Source organism: Peromyscus californicus, unplaced genomic scaffold (genome assembly GCF_007827085.1).
Source record: "Peromyscus californicus insignis strain IS unplaced genomic scaffold, ASM782708v3 Scaffold_9__1_contigs__length_137607984, whole genome shotgun sequence".
Classification (NCBI taxonomy): domain Eukaryota; kingdom Metazoa; phylum Chordata; class Mammalia; order Rodentia; family Cricetidae; genus Peromyscus; species Peromyscus californicus.
In genome coordinates this window covers 86,841,989-86,861,058 of record NW_026294617.1, presented here as the reverse complement: position 1 = coordinate 86,861,058, position 19,070 = coordinate 86,841,989, and the positions used below count along the sequence as shown (strand labels likewise).

The 19,070-nt window shown below is 43.6% G+C and overlaps 1 protein-coding gene across 4 annotated transcripts in view; it reads left to right on the top strand.

Moving 5' to 3' along the window:
• Positions 1 to 19,070, top strand: part of Gpsm2 (G protein signaling modulator 2) — a 42,700-nt gene that overhangs the window by 22,262 nt on the left and 1,368 nt on the right. For all 4 annotated transcript variants that reach the window (XM_052730691.1, XM_052730693.1, XM_052730692.1 and 1 more), the window contains 12 exons: positions 1,751 to 1,972; positions 2,796 to 2,931; positions 3,422 to 3,564; positions 4,464 to 4,587; positions 4,692 to 4,807; positions 8,099 to 8,254; positions 8,744 to 8,852; positions 9,305 to 9,434; positions 13,892 to 13,962; positions 16,542 to 16,718; positions 17,667 to 17,820; positions 18,788 to 19,005. In XM_052730691.1, coding sequence (XP_052586651.1) covers positions 1,751 to 1,972; positions 2,796 to 2,931; positions 3,422 to 3,564; positions 4,464 to 4,587; positions 4,692 to 4,807; positions 8,099 to 8,254; positions 8,744 to 8,852; positions 9,305 to 9,434; positions 13,892 to 13,962; positions 16,542 to 16,718; positions 17,667 to 17,820; positions 18,788 to 19,005 — 1,756 coding nt within the window. The remainder of the gene's footprint in view (positions 1 to 1,750; positions 1,973 to 2,795; positions 2,932 to 3,421; positions 3,565 to 4,463; positions 4,588 to 4,691; positions 4,808 to 8,098; positions 8,255 to 8,743; positions 8,853 to 9,304; positions 9,435 to 13,891; positions 13,963 to 16,541; positions 16,719 to 17,666; positions 17,821 to 18,787; positions 19,006 to 19,070) is intronic.

The window sequence follows — 19,070 nt, the reverse complement described above, 5'->3', positions numbered from 1 at the left end:
AAACCTGCATATAAAAAAATGTAAATAGCTGCTGTGGTGGTGCATGCCTGTGATCCTAGCACTCTAGAGACTGAGGCAGGAGAATCTCCAGTTCAAGGCCAGCATAGGCTACATAGTGAGCTGACACAAGAATAGGGAAAAAAAAATCTACAAATAACACCTGACTAAATACCTGCACAAGACTGGGGCATCACCATTCCATCATGGATGGGGGAGGGGCTTGTGAGACACCCCCCCCCCCCTTTTCCTGAAGGGCTGTGGACAGTTAACAGTTGCTAGGAGACAGGGAGTCATATTCCCAATGTTGGAGCCACAGGTAAGTTGCCCGGCTAAGTGAATGACCCCCTGCTCATGCTCATTCAAGCAACCCTAACTAGATTGAGTAGGGCACCAACGCCCTTACACACACACCCCCATCATAAGTGTTACACTAAACCCAGGAAGCTAAGAGGACTCCTTGTTGGGAAGAAGAATGGTTTGACATTCAAGGGAGAGGGTAAGAGAGGGTCAGGGGTGTGAAGTACATTGTATATCTGTGTGAAATTGTCAAAGAATAAGTAAATTGTAAAAAAAAAATAGCTGGTTACATTTCTGATTAGACTGATTTAATCTCTCTGAGTACTTAGTTCTTCCTGTGTCTAATGGATTTCACCTAATGTTGAAACATGTTAGAGCCTTCGTTACATGGACTTGGATTGGTTTTATAAGTTCATACATGGAAGTTACTGCTATAGAACAAGCAGTAGACATTGGCTAAGTCTTTTGAATTGTTAAAGAGAAAGATACCTGCGTATAAAATTGAAAATTCCCTGTTACAGATTGTGGGTAAATCTGCCTATTCTAATTCAAGAGTCTGCTTTGAAGCTGTGCAGTTGGCTCTTAGTTGATCTTAGTCCATACTTTTCCTAGTTCCATTAGGTTTCTGTTCTACTTTTACAAACCCATTTTAATGGATGGCTCTAAGGACAGCCTGGCATGTCATTCTCAGGAAGGGCATACATCTCCTCTGACAGTTTCTCACTACTCTAGGCCAGGTTGGCTGACCAGCAGGCCTGTGGACCCTTGCCTCTCCAGTGCTGGGTGACAAGCATGTGCCGCGCCTGGCATTTTTACATGGGTCTGGGAAATGAAATCAGGTTCTTTTGCTTGCAAGGCAGGTGCTGTACCAGCTAAGCCCTCCATCCCCCTGCTGTATGAGCTAAGCCCTCCATCCCGGAGATGTGCGAGCTAAGCCCTCCATCCACCAGCTGTGTGAGCTAAGCCCTCCATCCCCATCTAAATTAATTGCTTTCCAGGAAAGCTTCTTGATCTTTAGTTCTCTGGTAATCAAGATATTTTGTTCCTTTATTCAATTACACTGATTGCTTGAAAAGGAGTGTGTGTGTGTGTGTGTGTGTGTGTGTGTGTGTGTGTGTGTGTGTGTGTGATGTACGAGACTGAGAAAGGTAAATGGAATAATGGACGGTGGGTGGAAACTACTTCAGATATCCTCACTAGTAAAGTGCGTTACTCTGGAGGGGCCACTTACAATTTAACTACCCAATCCCAGAGACTGAGGCTCAGAGAAATTTGAGTAGGCACATTAGCTGTTGCTTCAAGTAAGCATTTACTTTTTATCAGTAATTTGTATGTAATTCAACCAAGCGTTGGTCTGCTCCAGAGTAGCCACAAAGCCCACGTTTACATTATTGGGAGTTCATCACCGATATACCTGTAATGTTCCAAGTGTCTGTCCCATATCATTTTGCAGAATGGAAGCTTCCTGCCTTGAGCTGGCCTTGGAAGGAGAGCGCCTGTGTAAATCGGGGGACTGCCGCGCCGGCGTCTCATTCTTTGAAGCTGCTGTTCAAGTTGGAACTGAAGACCTCAAGACACTCAGTGCTATTTACAGCCAGCTGGGCAATGCTTACTTCTACCTGCATGACTATGCCAAAGCCCTAGAGTACCACCACCACGATCTGACTCTTGCAAGGTAACTTCAGCTTCTTATAGTCTCCCTCTCTCTAAATTAGCTTACTTAAAAAACAAACAAACAAACAAACTTCACTTAAAAAACCAACAGTGTATTTAATGACTTCTAATTTAATGACGTTACTTTTGAAAACTAATTTTTAGACAAATATTTAATGACTTCTAATTTTTTTTTTTTTTTTTTTTTGGTTTTCAAGACAGGGTTTCTCTGTGTAGTTTTGCGCCTTTCCTGGAACTCACTTTGGAGACCAGGCTGGCCTCGAACTCACAGAGATCCGCCTGCCTCTGCCTCCCGAGTGCTGGGATTAAAGGCGTGCGCCACCACCGCCCGCCCGGCAATGACTTCTAATTTAATGGCATTACTTTTGAAAACTATTTTTTAGGCAAAACAGTTTAGTTGAACAGTAATGAAACAGCCCTAGAGCTTAATCAAATGGATGAAAATTAACTGTAGAAGTTTTTTTTATTATTTAAAATGGGTTTCAGATTAATGAATTGTATCTTAACTGTGCCTCTTCTATTCTAGGAAAACTGTTCTTTGACTTCTCTCTCTCTCTCTCTCTCTCTCTCTCTCTCTCTCTCTCTCTCTCTCTCTCTTTTAGGTTTGTTTGTTTGTTGTTTTTTTTGAGACAGAGTTTCTCTGTGTAGTCCTGCCTGTCCTGGAACTTGCTCTGTAGACCAGGCTAGCCTCGAACTCACAGAGATCCGCCTGTCTCTGCCTCCCGAGTGCTGGGATTAAAGGCGTGCGCCACCACCACCGCCCATCTGTATCTTAATATTTAAAGACAGTGTTAACATCCTTCACTATCACATTTACGTCCCAGGACTATTGGAGATCAGCTGGGGGAGGCCAAAGCCAGTGGCAATCTTGGAAACACCTTAAAAGTGCTTGGGAATTTTGATGAAGCGGTAGTGTGTTGCCAGCGACACCTGGATATCTCCAGAGAGCTGAATGACAAGGTAATAAAGATGGGAGGCCAGATGACGGTTATTTCACTGAAATAGTTTTGTGTTCCAATACTGCTTCTATAGTTTATAAAGTAAAAGAGAAAACAGATTTTTTTTTTTAATAGAAAAAGCAAATAGCAAAAGATCCTTCTTTGTGAGTAAAATCATGTATTTGACTCTCTGTGGATGGCACTGGGGATACTTCTTTCCCTTGACAGTAGTACTGAGGATGTTATAAACATATGGGGACTGGCAAGATGGCTCAGTGGGGGAAGGGCACTTGCTGTGCAAGCCTGGTGACCTGACTTCAATCCTGGGAACCTGCAGAAGGGTGGGAGGAGTGAGCTCTGGTCTCCACATGTGCCCCGGGGTACACGTACCGCCACACACATCATGCACACACACACACACAGTACTAACACATTAAATAAATCATGAGATAAGAAGTGTAGCCCCTGGCCTCTGGTTTTAGGATGTAAGCTTTGTTGACGTCTCCATCTAGGTGGGAGAAGCGAGAGCACTCTACAATCTTGGAAATGTGTACCATGCCAAAGGGAAAAGTTTTGGTTGCCCTGGTCCCCAGGATGTAGGAGAGTTTCCAGAAGAAGTGAGAAATGCCTTGCAGGCAGCCGTGGATCTCTATGAGTGAGTACAGACGGTGTGCTCCTGCGGGCCTGGGTGCCTCCAGGGTGTTCTTGACTCAGTAGTAGGTTTCCAAGTTTGTCAAAGATAGAGAAATAGCCAGGCAGTGGTGGCGCACCCCTTTAGTCCCAGCGCTCTGGAGGCAGACGCAGGTAGACTTCTGTGAGTTCCAGGGCAGCCTGGTCTACAGAGTGAGCTCCAGGACAGCCAGGGCTGCACAGAGGAACCCTCGTGGAAAACAACAACAACAACAACAAACAAAAAAGATGTAGGAATCATGAGCTAGCCAACTGACTGCGGTAGCCCACGCCGGCCCTACCAGTTTGAAAGTCCACATTCTGAGTTCCAGGATGGTGTAGTGAGATCCTGTCTTTAACAAAACCAAAAACCTAAAATAAAAGCTGAAAAAATGATAGGCTAACGGGAAAACTAACCATTGGGAACAGTTTAAATGGTACTGTAGTGCCGGAAACCTGCAGTTTCGCTTAAACTGCAGACCAGTGCCCCTTAGTGGTGAGAGCAAGAAATAGCAATGCTTAGTTTGGGGTAAATTGAGTGTTTGGCCAGTACAATTGCCTAGCTATGGGGCTCCAAGATCATCTCTTGCTGGCTCTGAATAAAGACCAGATGTTCCAGTGAAAAAAGAATTCCAGCTTTTTCATTGCTGCCCTACCTCAGAATGTACCTTTAAGATTCTGCCACTATAACTATATGCTGACTTTTTTTCTGATGCAAAGAATTAACTCTGGGGCTGGGAGTATAGCTCAGTGGCCAGCACTTGCCTGGCATGCACTAGGCCCTGGGTTTAAATCCCCAGCTATGAAAAAGAGAAGTTCTGTCTGTCAATCAACTAAGAACTTTCACCTAAACTTAACACTTTTACCACTTTTTGTCATCATTAGGGAAAACCTGTCGTTAGTAACTGCTCTAGGTGACCGAGCAGCACAAGGACGAGCCTTTGGGAATCTTGGCAACACACACTACCTCCTTGGCAACTTCAGGGATGCAGTTATAGCTCACGAGCAGGTAAACAGAAGGCCTCGGAGCCGGAGCATTTCCTCCGTCAGGGTGGAGGGCCGCGATTGGACGGTCTTTGGTTCTCTGTGTCTGATGAAGTTTTTCTGTTCCAGCGTCTCCTTATTGCAAAAGAGTTTGGAGATAAAGCGGCTGAAAGGAGAGCATACAGCAACCTGGGAAATGCATACATATTCCTGGGTGAATTCGAAACCGCTTCCGAATACTACCGGTTAGTCAGATACTTTCGTGGATAAATGTAAAACGAGTAATTGTGCATCCTGTAAGAGCACATTGGGCTTTGGGGGTGAGACCTGGCTGGTCTCACTGGGGGTGTCACTAAATGTGCGCCAGTGTCAGGGCCTAGGCTCCCGGGCCTGTCTCGTCATCTGTGGTAGGCAGCAGGATCTGGATTTGGGGGTGTCGTGAGAACTGGGTGAAAGGATGTGTTAACTTACCCAGTCGGTACACAGTGCTCAGGAAACATCGTACTCAAGTGTTATTTTTTTTATGGGAGTCTCACCTGGTGGCCTTGAATTTGCAATCCTCCTGTCTGCCTCCTGAGTGCTGTCATCGCAGGCCTACATCATCAACTGTAGCCTTTACCTACTACAACAGCAGCAGTATGACTTCCTTAGTGCTTTTTTGTTACTTTTTATCTTTAAAATGTTTTGTTTAAAGTTCTAAATTTCTAAAGTCCTTCATAAACCTGTTCAGCATGTAGGGTGTGTGGGGGTATGTGCTTTATCTCACCCAATTATGAGTTGTAAGAGAGGCCAAAAGAAAGTTTGGTAACAAAACTAGGTCTTGTCTGAAGATTACTAAAGTTAAGAAAAAAAAAAATAGGTCTTAGTCTCCACCAGTGATCACGGAATTTTCCCTCTTACCCCACCCCTTAGCAAAAGGTTTCCCTCCCTTCTGTCCAGCATCGACTCCGCCAACGCTGAGGCTCTGTTCCTCTGCCTGCAGCACTGCCCGCTTGGGCTCCTGTGTCAGGCAGGACCCCTCTAGCCCATCAGTGTCCTGGAAACAGAGGGCGGCGGCGGGTCTAAGCTGCTTCAGGTCGTCTGCTCTGTCCCGTTAGACTCTTGAGGGTTTTCTCCACTTAGTGTGCTTCGAACACTCACTCAGACTGAACCAAGAGCACAGGACTTGACTTGCGCAGACACTTCAGAGGTTCCTGTATTCAGAATTCAGGTAGTTCGTCATCAAAACAGCAACAGAAAACGGTGCCGGCTCTTGGTGTATGCCTTTCCTGGGTCACTGATCCAGCCCTTCTTAGGAGTATCTTTCCCTTAATAAACTTTCTCTATATTTGTTACTTCACAAGGAAAAATTGGGGTGTGTAGCACACGCCCTTAATCCCAGCACTCAGGAGGTGTAGGCAGGCGGATCTCTGTGAATTTGATGCCCACCTGGTCAACAAAGTGAGTTTCAGGCCAGTCTGAGGTACACGGGGAGACCTGTCTAAAAAACAGAGAAAAGAAAAACTGAGTTGCTTTGGTCCATCTAAAACATTAAATGGTGCTGTCCTTCTTTAAACTTCTACCCGTGGTTAATATTTATTGGTTGACTATTGATTAGCTCATTGTTTCTTAGCCTTCCTAATGCTGTGACCCTTTAATACAGTTCCTCATGTTGTGGTGACCCCTAATCATAAAATTTTTTCATTGCTACTTGATAACGACAATTGTGCTACTGTTAATGAGTCATAGTGTAAATATCTGATATGCAGGATATATACAGTCCCTGTGAAATGGTCATTCAACCTCCAAAGGGGTCATGACCCACAAGTTAAGAACCACTGAATTAACTAGATAGGAAATTTCCTCCTAATATGTCATGTGATGAGTATGATATACATTTTTATTTCAACTGTCAAGTTTCATATAATTTAAAACCAAGAATACAGAAAAGTCTTTATTATTAAATGTTGTGCCTGTGCTAAATATTGAAAAGTTGTGTTACAAATTGGTTGGTGGCTTTTTGATAAAGAAGTATGAGTTCACTGTAATGGCTTGCTCCCCTGCAGCAAACAGGCTAGAACTCAGAAATTTAACCTATGTTCCAAAGACACAGGTTAGTGGGACTTTTGGAACTCACCTTCAGAACTGTCTTCAGGCCCATCTTAAAGTATGTGGCCCATACTTTGCAGGATACAAAGCGGTGCCTTGGCAAACAGAACTAAGTAATTGAATTTGGTTCTGGAAAGATTTCTGATCATTTATAAATCAGCTATACAAAGAATAATGGTGAACCAGAAACAGCTATACTGTGGGGTCTGAAGGCAGTTCCTGAAGTCTCAAAAATGCCCATGAGGACCTGTCTGTTAGAGTAAGCAGGAAACCTCTTAGGGTGGCGGCTCTGGAGATAGCATCATTATGTATAGAACTTCTAATTTAGGTTCTTGAAAAGACCTGTCTTATTACCATATTTTAATTTTTGAGTAGTTATGGATGGTAGGAAGTAATTGTGCTATTGGCAGAAATTATGGAAAAGGGTCATTTAGATTATTAAATCCAAAGGCATCTGTAGGTTTAAGCACTGACACAGTTTATATACATACTGATTCATCTCCACCTTCCAGAAGCCTTGTGAGTACTTCTCCCATCCATTAGATATCTGAGAAAACTGATAGAGGACCTGAGTAGCTTGCCCTAGAACACATAGCTAGCAGAGGTAGGGTCTGAATCAGACAGTGCTGTTCCAGGCCCACGTTCTAACTTCTTACACTAACTTCTTGCTGACAGTACTGCATGTGTTAGGTAGAGTTTGGGGAAGGGTAAATGAAGAGATTGGCATTTTGTATGAATCAGTGACGATAAGCCTACATTTAAGGACTTTCCCAGGACACTAGAAATGTTGACAGAAGGGAAAGGTGACAGTAGGATTCGAGACAGATGCTGGAGTCAGGGAGATGGCTTCACTGGTAAGGTACTTGCTGGACAAATATGAGGACTTGAGTGGGCCAGCCCCCACCCGAAGAGGTGGGCACAGTGGTGTTACCTGTCATCCCAGGTGCTGGGAGTAGAGATGCAGAGACAGAAAGATCCCCAGGCTTGCCGGGCAGCCAGCCTGGCCAGGTCGGTGAGAGACCCTGACTCAAAACCCAGAGAACAACGAGGAAGACAGCAGACTGATAACAACTCTGGGCTTCCACGTGATGCGCATGCACACACATATACACACAAGACAGCCGTTCCATGGACATGTGGGTTATTGCCAGAACGAAGGGAGAGATTTTCTAAATATCTGAGGTATTTCTGCTCTCTAGAGGCATTGGATCTCATGCTTTGGCACTCCTGTATTTTGGGGAACTATTAGGACTCAAAGTCTGAATCCATTTTTTTTTTTACACTTCAAAACATCTTTTCACTTTTTCTAGAATAATGGGAAAATATATTGAACTCTCAAACAGACTTTTTTAAAAGGCAGCAGAAAGCAACAGAGATGGAAAACGTCAGTGTTATGATTCTTAGAACCAAAATTAAAAATGGGCATTGTGTGAATTGCTTTCTCTTAGGAAGACGCTGTTGCTGGCTCGGCAGCTTAAAGATAGAGCCGTGGAAGCTCAGTCTTGCTACAGCCTTGGAAACACGTACACTCTGCTTCAGGACTACGAGAAGGCCATCGATTACCATCTGAAGCACTTAGCAATTGCTCAGGAGCTCAAAGATAGGTACGTCACACCGTTCCTGAATTAAGGTATCTGCAGGTGCATTGCTGAATTACAGCTTTTTGCCTCTGCCTCCCAAGTGCTGGGATTTAAGGTCTGGCTACTGCATATTTTTTTTTAAAGATTTATTTATTTATTATGTACACAGAAGAGGGTGCCTGATCTCATTACAGATGGTTGTGAGCCAACATGTGGGTGCTGGGATTTGAACTCAGGACCTCTGGAAGAGCAGTCAGTGCTCTTAACCTCTGAGCCATCTCTCCAGCCCCGCTACTGCATATTTTTAAAGACTGTTTCCATGTTTTAATATTTGACTTTGAGTTTGGTACTGAGTAGTCCCATCTCTCTGTCTAGACCCCTCATTGCTATATCTGAAAGGTTAAGTAAATCCAAAGCATGCTTTAAAAACCTTTAATTATCGCTTGGTTGCATTTATTCTGTACAAGGGCCTCATTTCAGATCACTGCATGTCAATTTTGAATTATATTTTAGAATTGGCGAAGGAAGAGCATGTTGGAGTTTAGGAAATGCATACACAGCCCTAGGAAATCATGATCAAGCAATGCATTTTGCCGAAAAGCATTTGGAAATTTCCAGAGAGGTATGAAGCTAAAGAAATCACTGCCCATCCCATTGTCTTTTACAAATCAGTGGTGGAGTACCGTGTTTTTCCAGAGCATTTATATAGCTGTGTGAGCACGTAGAGAACTGTATTGCCCTGATCTGGGGGGACAATAAGATGAGCTGAGGCATGTGGGAATAGGATGTGACCAAATACTCCATCTCCTTACCCTCGTTCCCATGTAGAGAAATATCGTGGTTTTTAAAGAAAAAGTTGATATTGAGAACCAAGGTCTGTCTCTTGTTACACCCAATGGCTATTTGAGCTTAGATACCTTTTCTGAGCTTCATTTCCCTCGTATGTGAAATTGGAATGGTAATAGATACCTTGGGAATTGTTCACGCGCGCGCACACACAGGCACACACACACTGTGAACCGATGTTGACCACTTGTCTGTGTCGCTCTAACATAGAAACCCTCGTGGTTATAGGTTGGGGACAAAAGCGGTGAACTGACAGCACGGCTGAACCTCTCAGACCTGCAGATGGTTCTTGGTCTGAGCTACAGCACAAATAATTCCATGATGTCTGAAAACATGGAACTCGACGGCAGCTTACATGGTAAGTAGCAGCTTTAAAAACCTGCGGTTCTTAGCTTACGATTTACTTCGCATTTGGGAAAAGAAAGGCTCTTTTAAACTGCTGATGAGTGTGTCTGCTGACCTCAGAGAGTGACAGAAGAGAACTTCTCCATCCCACCTTCTGTGCGTCTCAGACAGTTCAGTTAACCCGTAAACACGGAGCACAGCATTTTATAGTTCTTACTGGGAACATAGGAATGCTGAAGGTATAGTCAGTTTCTTTGGTTAAAAAAATTACTCAAATGCCGTTAAATTAACCTGTAGGTTATTTCAGAAATCTGTAAGTATGAAGATGCTAGAGTGAAAACATTTTATCTATCCCTCATATTTCAAGTATATTTATAATATATCTGGTTGTTAGTGAGCCCTTTTTCTCCCTCATTTCACTTCCGATGAAACAGCTTGGGATGGTTGTCTCTTTGTTTAAATCAAAAACCTCAGGAAACCTTCTACCTGTGTGTGGCTCTGAAATACGTTTGGTTCCATGAGCCACAGACATGGTTCAATGGGTAAAGTATTCGCTGACAGGCCTTATGACCAAAGTTCAAGCCTCAGAACCAACTCCTAAAGTGGTCCTGCGACCTCCATGAGTACTATGGCACATGCACACCCCACCCTCAACAATAAACAAATAAACAAATAAATAAATAAATAAATAAATAAATGTAGTTTAAAAAATATATGTGTTCCCAAGCTTACACTCACAGTTGAGGGCTGGAGAGATGGCTCAGCGGTTAAGAGCACTTGCTGCTTTTCCAGAGGACCTGGGTTTGAGTCCCAGCACTGACATGGCAGCTCACAACTGTCACCCTAGTTCCAGGGGATCTGATGCCCTGCTCTGGCCCTCAGCACCAGGCAAAAAAGTGGCACACGGACATATGTGCAGGCAAAACACCCATACACAAAAGTGGAAAAAGAAATTCTTGGTCTGAAGAACACTGGCATGAATATTTCAAACTTGAAAGCCAGTGAAAACAATTAGCTTTGTCATTGGATTTTCCCTCAGAGAGGAAAATAACAGCAGATCTGTACTGATAACCTTAGGATATCCAAAGAGCAGTTCATAGGAGAGCCTAAAATGTGGGGTGTGTAATAAATTGCAGTTGTGCTTGGTAATTGGCCATTTTAATTGGGTCAAGTTTTCCTGTGTTTAACTTGTAAATCGGTATATTGTAAGAAGTCTCATCTTTTAAAACCGTCATGCATGTCCTCATGCATGTCCTCATGAGCCCCTCTAGCTACAGACCCGTGCTAGTGTTTCCTTCACCTCCTCACGTCACCGGAACCCATCCACTGGAGCGTCAGGGCAGCTAACACCTCCTGTCGAGGTCACTGGGGACCTGTGTTTTACCAAACACGCTCCCCGGGTTTTCAGCGTCCTTTGCTTTTGCTGGCTTTCTGGGCAGTATTTCCTACAGCTGATGACTCCCGCTGAGTTCCTCCTCTGCACTTGAGGTCACACACCCTGGCTGTCCACGCACAGCGCTCTCTCCTCTCTCCCATCCTCCATCCGGTACCTCTGCAATTGCCGGGGCTAGGTCCCTGAGCCTCCTCTACCCTCTCTTTCCCTCCCTCACTGTTCCCCATCTATCATTGGAACAGATTTTATCCTTTTTCCTTCTACTCCGTGTTCTAGTTCAGTGCCTTCAATAGAACCTTTTAGAATGTAGAAAAATTCTTGGGGCTGGAAATGGCTCAGCAGTTAAAGCACTGGCTGTTCTTCCAGAAGACCCTGGTTCCATTCCCAGCACCTGCATGACATATAGCGCCCTCTTCTGGCTTCCGAGGGTACCTGCACTCACAGGTACATACAGAACACATATGCAGACACATAAAATTAAAATCTTTAAGAAATGAAAAACACGGATTTTATGAAATATAAATGCTGATCACTTCACAGCCTGTAGTCAGAATTTAACCATAAAGCTAACCCAATAAAGCAAATAAAAATTTCAGAGGATCTGTATCTCATAGATAGCCTGTCCTCAACACAGGGCAATTAAGTTGGAAATTAGTATCGAGAAAGTAGCATAGAAGTCTGGACCTAGTGACACATACCTGTAATCCCCACCACTGAGAAGGCAGTCCAAGGCCAAGCTGGGCAACTCAGTGATGCCAGCCTAAAAACTAAAGAGGATTGTGATGTGGCTTAGTGATAGAACACGTGCCCATAGCATGCACAAGCACCAAGCCCCACGTAGTATTACACACATGCGTGTACACACACACACACACACAGTAATATAGAGCATCTATTTGAAAACTTAAAAGCATACTTCTAAGTAACGTAGAGATTGAGGAAGGACTTCTTAAATAAGATTAAATTTAACTTAGAAGTTACAGTGAAAATATTGTATTTCAATTAAAATTTTTATTTTATGTATTTGGATGTTTTGCCTGCATGTATATATTTGCCCACGTGTGTGCCTGGTGACTGAGGACTCCAGAAGAGGACATTGGGGCCCCTGGAACTGGAGTTACAGATAGTTGTGAGCCACTATGTGGCCATGTGGATGTGGGAACTGCGTTCAAGTCCCTCTGCATAAACAATAAATGCACTGAACCATCTCCTCACATCTCTGTATTTCAGTTCTTGTGGCGTGTGACTTATATTGGTTCTTTAGCAAAATTTGTATTTAAAAGAATTTTTTTTATCTTTTGTATGTGAATGTATGTGTGTATTAAGACAAAATGTAATGGAGATTTTCTTTTAAGTTAAAATTTGGTTCTGCAAAGGTGAGCAAATCTACAAGATTATTTTTTCATAAAGAGAAATTGAAAAAGAGAAGGGGGCATGCAAACTAGATGTACAGATTGAAAGTGAAAGGTTTAGTATAATTTTAGAACAATCTGTTTCAAAACCTAGGAGAAATACCAGTTTCTAGAAACATAACAAATCATAAAGAAATTAGGTCAGTAATTAAGTCTTCCCACTAGGAAACATGAATACTTACAGTTTTCCCCATCTTTTGAAGGGGTTACACTCTCTACCATGAGCCCATTCTAAGTTGAAATTTTCATAAGAATGCATTTGGTATGTCTTGCTGAGTGGTGGTGCATGCACTCGGGAGGCAGAGGCAGGTGGATCTCTTGAGTTTGAGGCCAGCCTGGGCTACACAGAGAAACTGTCTCCAGAAAACCAAAAACCAACAAAAACAAAAGGTCTGTGGAAGGGTGTGGCTCAGTGCTAGGGTGCTTAGGAAGCACTCACAAGGCCTTGGGTGGATCTCTAGCCCCGGAGAAGAAAGAATGCAATGGCAAATGTATGTACAGGGGGCTTACCCAGACAGATGTCTGTGTTGTTCGTATTTTAAAGCCGGGTGTGAGGTATCAGCTGTGCTTTATATTATGCCCTTTTGTTCTTGGTACTGGGTTTGTTTGTTTGTTTGTTTTAAACAAGGTCTTGTTGTGTAGACTGGCTTTGAATTTTGATCCTCCATACTCAGCCATCTGAGTGAGGCTAACATGTCATGCCATGTCCAGGTATATTATCCTTTAAAAAATGCTGCTTAGGGGCTGGAAAGATGGCTCCCTGGTTAACAGGACTGGTTGCTCTACCAGAGGACCTGGGTTCAGTTTCCGGCATCCACGAGGTGGCTCACCACCATCTGTAACTCCATCTGCAGTTCCAGGGGAACCAGACACCCCTTTTCTGGACTTTTGGGGCACCAGACATGCACGTGGTGCAGACATACATGCAGACAAGACACCCATCCACATAAATTAAAAAAAAACACTACTGAGTTTTTAAAGGATTGTTTGGTTACTTCATATTTATGTCTGTACTTAATATTTAACAGTATGATCAAAAGATGTTTTTTGTGACACTTTGCTTTTATTTGACTTGTCTCGTGACTGGCAGTGAACCTGTCTGGAAATAGGAAATTTGGGGAAAACTGTGTGGAACTGGGGTGTTATTTTTTTTTTTTTTTCTTCGAGACAGGGTTTCTCTGTGTAGCTTTGCGCCTTTTCTGGAACTCGCTTTGAAGACCAGGCTGGCCTCGAACTCACAGAGATTTGCCTGGCTCTGCCTCCCGAGTGCTGGGATTAAAGGTGTGCGCCACCACCGCCCGGCTATTTTTAATTCTCTTAAAATTGAAGGCCTACAGCTTTCCCATGATTTTATTCATTTAGACCACAATGTATGTGGGTTTCTTTGAGGCTATGTAGAGAGTATAAACCATTCATTACAAAATGCCTTTTCTAAATCAAGGGGTAATGTTAGTAGCCAGTGGTTAACTTGCAACCAACATGTGGCTTCTGACATCAGAGCGGTGTAGAGGGACTGTCTATTTTTATGTAGCGTGGAAAATATCTGCTCTTTTTAGATGTTTGTGCTCGTTGCACGGGGATTTGTGAATTGGATGTTAGAATGGAATCATGAGGGGATGCGAAGGGCTCCCTGGTTTACTTGAACGAATTTGTTTTTTTACAAAGGTGCACGCTCCAAGCTGGGACGAAGACACAGTATGGAAAACATGGAACTTATGAAGTTAACACCAGAAAAGGTTGGCAGGTCTATGTTTAAATTTCCATGAACTGTAACCGTATTTCAGTAACTTTCAAGTGAAAGAGGTTAGGCTTGTCCTATGTCGAGATCACTTAAAGATGTGCTTTTAACTAGAACCAGAAAAGGTCCAGTGCAGAAGGAATGAGAAGAGCATGCTGCTGTGTGCTAATACAGATAAATGCATATATATTCTTTGTAGGTGCGTGTAGCATTTCTGGAAAAGTACGTTGCAAAAGTTACAGTAGCTGCTTCTACACAGTGCCTGGGATAGGCTAGAAATATATTACAGGCTATTTTAAACTGTTTGAACGTTTTGTCTTGTTAAAAAAAAGTTTTTAATTGAAAGGATACCAGGTAGATTAAAAGCAAGAACAATACTTCTTGTCATTCAATTACATAGCAACATCATTGCAGAGCTGTGTGTGAGAACAGGTATGTGCTTGTGCGTTCCCAGGCTACACGTGTGGAAGTCAGGGAACACCTTGTTCTTCCACCTTTTAATAGAACGTTTGTGTGTGCCAGCGGGTGCATCAGTAGAAGTCAGAAGACAACTTGTATGAGTTGGTCCCCTCCCTCCCTCCATCATGAGTGGTCCCGGGATCAAACTCAGGTCATTAGCCTTGGCAGCAAGCAGCTTTACCTGCTGAGCCACCCTACCAGCCCCCGCCTTGCTTTCTGAGACAGTGTCTCCCCTACTCCGCCCTGGTTCCCTCCCTCTCTCTCCTGCACAGAGTGTAGCCCAAGCTAGCCAGCCCACAAGCTTCTGGCTGATTTTCATGTATGTGTTTACCCTCCACCCCCTCCTCCATGGGAAGCTCTGGGATTACTGACTTTTTTTTTTTTCCCATGGTTCTGAGACTCAACGCAGTAAGTACTTGTGCTGCAGGACCATTTCCCCCGCCCCATGAAGCTTTTTCCCACCCCATGTAAGGCTGGGCAAGGTGACCCAGTATGAGGAGTAGGGTCCCAAAAGCCAGTAAAAGATTTGGAGACAGCCCCTGTTCCCACTGTCAGGAGTGCCACAGAGGCCCAAGCTACACAACTGGAACATGTACGCAGAGTGCCTAGGTCAGTCTCATGCAGGCTCTGGTTGTTGGTTCGGTCTCTGCGAGCCCGAGTTAGTTGACTGTGTGAGCCTTCCTGTGGTGTCCTTGACCCCTCTGGCTCCTACACTCCTTTCTCCTCCTCCTCCGCAGGATTATAAAGTACTTTCTTATAAAATAGATTCATTATAGCAACTTTAGAAAATTAGAAGAAATCAAAAGAATCAGTAATCTCCCATCCCAATAGTAACCTCAGATATTAATAATTGTCCAATATTCATTTGAATATTATAGATGCTGTTTTCTAACAAGCAGTCATGCATGAAGAACATCTTTCAGCTGGGCATGGTAGCACGCACCTGTAACCTTAGCACAGAGCAGGCTGAGGCCAGCATGGGCAACGTGTGTGAAAACCAAAGTTCGTCTTTGCATTCCCTTAAATGCTCTTCTGTTAAAACTAGCATATGGTTTTTAAAATATTAATACTCTTCACATAACTAGCCTCTAAAAGTCCAGATCTAAGATTTTTTAAAATTTGAACAAGATGTTTCAAAATGTGGGCCTTTGAGATGGCTCCTTGGGTAAAGGTGCTTGCCACTCAGCCTTACAGCCCAGGGACAGACTCCCGCAAGTGTCCTGTGTCCTCTCCGTGTGTGCTGTGACATGCACACAGTCAATAAATGTAATTTAAAGGTAGTTCTAGAGGGATCAGCTTTTTTAATTAAATCTGTTTTCATTTTACATACCAGTCACAGTTCCCCTCCCTTCCCCTTCTCACTCTACCCTCCCACTCTACCCCCTAGAGGAATCAGTTATTTAAAAAAAAATTACCATCGTCTGTATGAGAGAGAAGGGGGGGTATGTGTGTGATTTTCTCTACTGAGAATTTATTTCATATTAGTGAAATCACTAGTTTTATCAACAAATTATTTATATCATATAAACTTTAGATACTAATTTTTTTTTTTTTTTGGTTTTTCGAGACAGGGTTTCTCTGTGTAGCTTTGCGCCTTTCCTGGAACTCACTTGGTAGTCCAGGCTGGCCTCGAACTCACAGAGATCCGCCTGGCTCTGCCTCCCGAGTGCTGGGATTAAAGGCGTGCGCCACCACCGCCCGGCGATACTAATTTTTAATTAAAAATTCTACATATACTCACAAGTTTCTGGCTGTAACAGACTTTTGTGTAATTTACATCTAGAATACTACTTTGTCTTCTTCTCTGACCATTCAAAATGTATTTTTAATTTGGGTAAATTTCGTTTTCTTACTCTTATGTTCATAAAAGCATTCCCAGTCTGCATTTGATACATGCTGTTGAATTTGTTGAATGGATTCATTAAATGACATTTGTGAATCTGAGGCAGAAGGCTCACAGGGCCAGAGTGAGTTCAGTACTGCTACATAATGAGACCCTTTGTCTAAAAGCGAAACACAGTAACAACGAAAAGCCACCCAAGGATATGATTCTCCCACACTGAGAGTAACTGTGAAGGTGGGGTTTCTCATGCCTTGCTTTCCACTTACCATCTATAGGTACCAAACTGGAACAGCGAGATTCTCACTAAGCAGAAGCCTCTGCTCGCCAAACCTTCTGCAAAGCTCCTGTTTGTCAACAGACTAAAGGGGAAGAAGTACAAAAGCAGCTCCACCGCTAAAGTTCTTCAGGACGCCAGCAACTCCCTGGACCACCGCGGTCCAGACCCTCCCAAGGTATTATTAGTCAGTTATGTCCTAAGTGCCCAGTTGTAATTCTTAGTTTTCCTGTACTCACACCAGACTGGGATAAACGGGTAAAATATGTACTAGTCAAAGTATGTCTCTCTCAGTCTTCTCTAGTTCTCAGCTGGGACCTGCTCTGGTCATAGTAAACTGCTCCATTGTTTGGACAGCGATTATTACTATTTTAAGTGACTGTTGCAAAAGTACTATTGTACTGTTGTTAGTAAGACAAACACAGTTGAAGTCAGAACAAACTGATTCAGATATTCGGGGTTTTTTTGTTTTTTGTTTTGGTTTGTTTTTTGAGACAGGGTTTCTCTGTGTAGTTTTGGTACCTGTCCTGGATCTTACTCTGTTGGCCAGACTGGCCTTGAGATCCACCTGCCTCTGCCTCCCGAGTGCTGGGATTAAAGGCGTGTGCCACCACCACTCGGCTTTATTTTTTAATGAATTAGTTTTACAGCACTAGATGTGGTGGAACAGAAGGCCGTGGAACCCACCTCTACCTTTCAGTCCATTGTCCTATAAACCTTTAGAACTGTATTTATCAATATAAAGCATCTCCAACATGCAAGTACCTGTTCATTTTTAAAAGAGCCAATACAGATGCATCTCCAGAACTTCTGCAAAGTTTTATTTGAGACACTCACCAAGTTAGCCAGACTTGGCCTTGAACTTTGTGCTCCTCCTGCCTCAGTTTGTAAGAAGCTAGGATCATAGTTGTGATGTCCAAGCCAAGCTTTAGATATATTACTTTGGCCTAAGAAATACAGGAATTAAAAGTGATTCTTGTGGGGTCAGTATGGGGCATTTTATTACCAACATTGCCACTGAATTCTTTGTTTTTAATCTTTCCCTTTTGCATTGATTACATCATGATGTTCACAGATGACACACAAAGGAGGAGTCATTAAGCGTACTACATTCTCTTTGTTTTAGAAAATCAGTGCAGACACTGTTGGAGATGAAGGCTTCTTTGACTTACTGAGGCGGTTTCAAAGCAACAGGATGGACGACCAGAGGTGCGCCTTACAAGAACACTGTCGCACAGCATCCACAGCAGCTTCCTCTACCACCCCCAAGGTGACGAAAGGTAAGCCATCTTCACCGCTCCTTCAAGTTCAGTTCATCTTGTTTCTCTGAGGCATAGCCAAGGCTGGCTTTGAATTCCTGATCCTCCTGCTTCCCTCCCAAGTGCGGGGATCACAGACGACCATCATGCATGCTTTTCCCATTTTAATAGTTGTCTTTAGTACTGTCCTTTCAGTAAAAGATCCCATAATCCTAGCACGTGGCACTGAGACAGGAGTATTAAAGTGAATTCAAAGCCAGCAGGGCTATTAGATAGGGAAACCTTGACTCAAGAGAAAAGGCCACTGCTAAGCGGTAGAGCATTTGTCTAGCAAATAGTAGGCCCGCCCTTCATCTGCAGCACCACACACACACAAGGTAGTTAGTTATATATTACATACAAATAATAAGGCATACATTTCATCTGAAATTTAGAAGTCTAAAATACATTACTTATATTCTTATATTGTTATATTTCTTTACTAAAAGATGACTTCTACCATAGACTAAGATTGGCCAGTCTCAACCGGGTGGTGGTGGTGTACACCTTTGGTCCCAGCACTTGGGAGGCAGAGGAACGCAAATCTCTGAGTTGGAGGCCAGCCTGGGCTACATATAGAAACCCTGGGGGCGGGGGGGGGGGGGGGGGCAGATTGGCTGGTCTTTTAACTCTTTAGTTCACTAAATGATTCCCATCCAGACATGGGAGCAAACAAGAGACATTAGATGAAACTATATAAGGAAAGAACACCACCATTTGTTCACCTGAAATCCAGCCCCATACCTCAGTTATTTTTGGGTGAGGACTACATAAAAAAAGGAAGAGAGATCTGAGGACATCTGAAGCACTTGGGAACCCACCCTTCCCACCCTGCTGGGAAAGGTCACAGGAGTGACGGTGCCCTGCAGGACAGCAAGGTGGAGAAGAGCAGTGTGCATACAGGTGTTTCATAACAGTCCCGTGTTTTTCCTTTCCCACCCGTCCTCAGCACCGTCAGTCTCTGTGGTATCCCCCAACACAGATGAGTTTTTAGATCTTCTTGCCAGCTCACAGAGCCGCCGTCTGGATGACCAGAGGGCCAGTTTCAGTAATTTGCCAGGGCTCCGTCTGACAAAAGCCAACAACCAGTCTGTACTTGAGCGCCTGATGACAAATGACAAGAAGGAGCCTGACGAAGACTTCTTCGACATCCTCGTGAAGTGTCAGGTGAGTGTCCACACACGTTCCATCTGTAGACGAGCTCAGGCTGCTTTGGCAGTGTTCAAACCCTT